The 4,284-nt window shown below is 36.9% G+C and overlaps 1 protein-coding gene across 1 annotated transcript; it reads right to left on the reverse strand.

The window, feature by feature from the left end:
- Nucleotides 1-1,251: 1,251 nt before the first annotated feature.
- Nucleotides 1,252-4,278, reverse strand: LOC135255128 (uncharacterized). The gene is made up of 5 exons (XM_064335897.1): nucleotides 3,741-4,278; nucleotides 3,480-3,635; nucleotides 2,936-3,028; nucleotides 2,179-2,600; nucleotides 1,252-1,715 (listed from the first exon to the last, which is right to left on the reverse strand). Exons 1-4 carry the CDS (start codon nucleotides 3,903-3,905, stop codon nucleotides 2,274-2,276), a joined length of 741 nt encoding a protein of 246 aa, XP_064191967.1. The 5' UTR covers nucleotides 3,906-4,278; the 3' UTR covers nucleotides 1,252-1,715; nucleotides 2,179-2,273.
- Between the last annotated feature and the right edge of the window lie 6 nt (nucleotides 4,279-4,284).

Below are 4,284 nucleotides of genomic sequence, written 5' to 3' on the forward strand. Positions count from 1 at the left end.
AGGAAACATTTTAAAGTGGAACTAATTAATTGCTGCCTCTGCCTATTGTATATTTTACCTCGTTAATCTTTATTTTCAATTGTCTGAAATAAATGCACACTAGAATTAAACTCAGAGGAGAACTAAGTTTAAGAATTTTTAGACCTTCCAAGTATTTTACCTAGTTTGTTTGTTTTATTTCATTTTTTTTTTAAGTCATGTCTGGTCACTGAATAAAACAACTTCAAAAAATTCAATTCTTCAATGCACTGACTGTACTGGGGTGCGTTCGTAGAACAACAAAAGTCATTGATTAACCAACATAGTACGATGGTGTCATGGTTCTGTATTTCCGTCTCTGTCTTTCCTTGTTGGGCCACCAGATGGCGGAACTTCTGTTTTGTGTCCTGCTCCCCCTGTTTAATTGTATTATTGCTTTCAATTATTCTATTATTGTTTTTGGGTTGTCTCGTTTTCCCTTCCCTCTCTGTGGCCTGATTGTTCATGGTGCCCTCCTGTGTCTCGTCAGTGTCTGGTCTATTTAAGTTCCCTTCTCCCTGACTCAGGTGCTGGATCCTTGCTTGTTCGTGTGTGCCTCTGGTCATGTTTCTGCCCTGCGTGTTTCCGCCTAAGTAGCTCCCTGTGTGTTTCCGTTGTTCCACGCATTCTTGGATTTTTGGATTTTCTTTGGTTCCTGAGTTTTGTAGAATTACTTTGTGTTTTTTTTTTTTTGAAGAGTTGCCCTGCAAGGCCTTTTGTTCCCTTCTTTTGTTCCGGATTTGTTAGTAAAGTCTTTGTTTCAATACCGTTTGGAGTTTTAAGTTTTTTTCCCCTCACTCTGCGTATGGGTCTTAACCCCCCACGCACCTGACAGATGGATCGTAACAACAAACTACACTGGAAAAAAAAAAATTGTTACATCTACGCAATTTAATTGTGGAAAGTATTTCCATGAAAATAAATCATGTTCTTTCAAAGTTAAGTAATTTTGTTGATCTAACAATATTAAGACAGATTAAATTAATGTAATTCACTGTGGTAACTACAATCTAATGTGATCAAGTTAGATGAACTTGATTTATTTGAGTAGGTCGAACTGATTTCATCCATGTTGTTCCAAATTCTTTTGCAAGGGTTTATTTGACTTATTGAAGAAATGTTAATGTAACTTAATGTAGTGGTGTTACTACAGCTTTCAGTGATCCAATTTGATTATGTGGATTAAACAAATGAATCTAATCTAGCATTAACTGAAAACTGCTAAAACTGCAGACTTAACTGAAACATTTACAACCTACTTGGTCTAAGTTAGGAAAGCACATGACAACCAGTGTTTGCTGCAGAAAACTTGTATTTTCAAAAATCACAGAATAAATGGACACACTTGAAAAGTGCTTCTGTCCACAGCAGAATGAGGTAGGTTACATCGCACACAAGTAGCACAAGTGCACAGTGTCATAAGGCATAAGTGGTTCACTCAATAAACATGCAAGTATAAACCCAATGACAGATTCTTTGTCATTTAAGTGGAAAATATTACCTGTAAACATGGAATTTGAAACATTTTAAAGCAAAACTAAATGTCAATCTGCTTCACATTAAATTAAACAAAGTGCATTGCACGTCCTTTAACATTTCACAGAATAAATGCACATATTGGTAAAGTGTCCCTCTTACACATCAACATTCCAAAATTTTACAAATTTAAAAAGTGCAAAAAGAAAAAATAAAATTCACTGCCCCCCCCCCCCCCCCCCCAAATTTGAGCTAAACTGAGAATTATTTTCTGTCATTCAGGCATCATCAAACTCAAAACTGCAGACTTAACTGAAACCATTTACAACCTACTTGGCCTAAGTTAGGAAAGCACATGATAACCAGTGTTTGCTGCAGACAACTTGTATTTTCAAAAATCACAGAATAAATGGCCACACGTAACTGCTTCAAGACATAAGTGGTTCATTCAATAAACATGTAAAAAACTAATGACAGATTCTTTGTCATTTAAATAGAAAACATTCTAAAAGCAAAACTAAATCTCAATCTGCTTCGCATTAAATTAAATTAAATTAAATTAAACAAAGTGCATTGCATGTCCTTCAACATTCCACTGAAAAAAATGCACATATTTGGAAAGTGTCTCTTACACATCAGTATTACAAAATTTTACAAGTTTAAAAAGTGCAAAAAAAAAATCACCCCCCCCCCCATATTTGAGCTAAACTGAGAATGATGCCGAAAATAAAACAGAGAAATTACATGGTCATTGCCATAGTGTTTCAGTATGCCTATCACTAATGTGATTGCCAGGAAAGCTTGTTTTTTAGTGTCTGCACTTTTGTTGATAGTTTTTTGTCATCTGTTTGCATAACAACCTTTTGAAGAGCTTCAAAGGTGTATCTGTGCTCTGATATGTAGCTCAGGTTAAGTGTATATGTGAGACCCAGCAACATGGCTACTGCTAAAGGCACACTGCTCAACTCACTAAGGACCTCCACCCCCTCCATGAAGATTCCAATGTTCTCTGGGTTATCTCTGGGCTCTGCACCCTCGTGTGTAATGACAAAAATGGCCATGGCCATTTCTGCCATCTCCCCTGGAAAGTCTTCTTCACCAGTAGCCTGAAGCAAACATAATTATTTTGTTTAAGATATGTGACCAATCAAATGCAGTTTTTAGCAACACTTGCCAATTAGGTGGACTTGAATCTATAGTAAATTCACAAAATAATACAGTTTCCTTATTTTCTACCATATGACTATTTGAGACTAGCATAATTCTTCCCTTGACACAGGAAACTCAATTTCTACAAAGACCATTGCATGATTGCATGTTATATTTTATGAAGAGCATGACAATCAATGCAATGTGAAAATGGTTATATTATTGTGGTAACACAAAAGGAAATGGATGCATTAAATTAGAGAATAATTTAAAATAAATTTGGTAAACACACCTTGTATTCTTTCACAAGGTGTTCTGGATCCTCGTTCAAGTAAACACAAAGACCACGGAGGACACATTCACGTTTGATGTTAATGGTCTCATTCTAGGAAAGAGCAGTGAAAAGACAACATGAAACAAACATCAGGGACACAATGTCAATCAAGTCAACAATTGGTTTCATTTCATGCTATTCCAAATGCTTTTTACAAACACAAGATTCTGATATCAGGGCAGAACGATTTGAGCAGACATATCCTTGGATTTTCATTTCAACTTCTCGTTTATTTTTGAGATTTAGTTAGATAAAAACCAACATAACTAGGAGGGAATCCAGTGAAATCCTCCTGCAAACTTACTGAACTTAATGAAAACACCAGTGTTCTGTAATGTACAGCAACCAACTATGTACATTATGATGAGCAGGATTAGCAAAAACATCTTTTACATTCTTTTTCTTAATTTCAGTTGGATTATTTCTCATGTTGACAGTCTGCTTCTTTAACCAAACACAAGGAAAATGTTAGTTTAGTTTTGCAATCGTTTCACAGCCATACTTGGGTCATGCGTGCCATAATGGATCTTATTTTTCTTCCGGCAACACCACCTTTCTTAGCATACAGCCTCATCAGGCTGTCGGCAAGCAAGTCCAGCCTCGAAAAGAATTGGGACTGCAGATGGACTGTGGTTATTCGTTTGAACTCCGCTTCCACCTACAAGCACATATTAAAGAAAGACAATTACACAAAATGTATTTTCATTCAATCTTTCTCAGTAATTACAAACATGGGATGGTCCTATACTTATGCTCCACTGACCTCATTCACTTGAAATAGAGCTGGCCACCTCAATTTAAAATCCGCAACCATAGGACAGTCTTGAAGAATCTCCCATCTTCTCAGAGCAAAAGTCTTGTCCATCATTTTTTTTACATTCTCCTCATTGTGTCTTTTATTCACTTCTGCAAGCAGAAGCACTCTCATCTGCTCCAGTGTCTCCGTTGTTTCACCTGATGGGTAATTGGGGCAGTAATTGACTTCAGCCCGTCTTGGTTTTTTAACTCTGTAGGCAGGACTGCATTTGCCATCAGGTTTGTTTTTGAGGGCATTGACAGTAACCTCTGGAATTTCAAGCTCCCGAAGTTGTCTCCTGAAGTTTCCAAGCTTCCACTGTAGGCTCACCTTCCATCCATCATAACCACTGGCTGACCCTGGCTCTCTTAAACAAGGATGGGCTTTTACAAGGGCTGAGGCGACATCAGCAAAGTCAGAGGCATTAGGGTATATTTTAAACTTTATGATCTCCTCTTTTAAGCCATCAAGGATGGCACATTTAAGTTTATGCCTAGGATTAAGCAATGTA

The sequence above is a fragment of the Anguilla rostrata genome, chromosome 1, assembly GCF_018555375.3.
Source record: "Anguilla rostrata isolate EN2019 chromosome 1, ASM1855537v3, whole genome shotgun sequence".
NCBI classification, from domain to species: Eukaryota; Metazoa; Chordata; class Actinopteri; order Anguilliformes; family Anguillidae; genus Anguilla; species Anguilla rostrata.

Bases quoted from the DNA above. Each gene is read 5' to 3' on its own strand.
- LOC135255128 (XM_064335897.1), bottom strand. From the start codon at position 3,905: ATGAGAGTGCTTCTGCTTGCAGAAGTGAATAAAAGACACAATGAGGAG. The intron at 3,636-3,740 runs GTCAGTGGAGCA...ATGTGCTTGTAG, and splicing joins CTCTATTTCAAGTGAATGAG to GTGGAAGCGGAGTTCAAACG. The intron at 2,601-2,935 runs GTGTGTTTACCA...TGTTTGCTTCAG, and splicing joins ACCTTGTGAAAGAATACAAG to GCTACTGGTGAAGAAGACTT.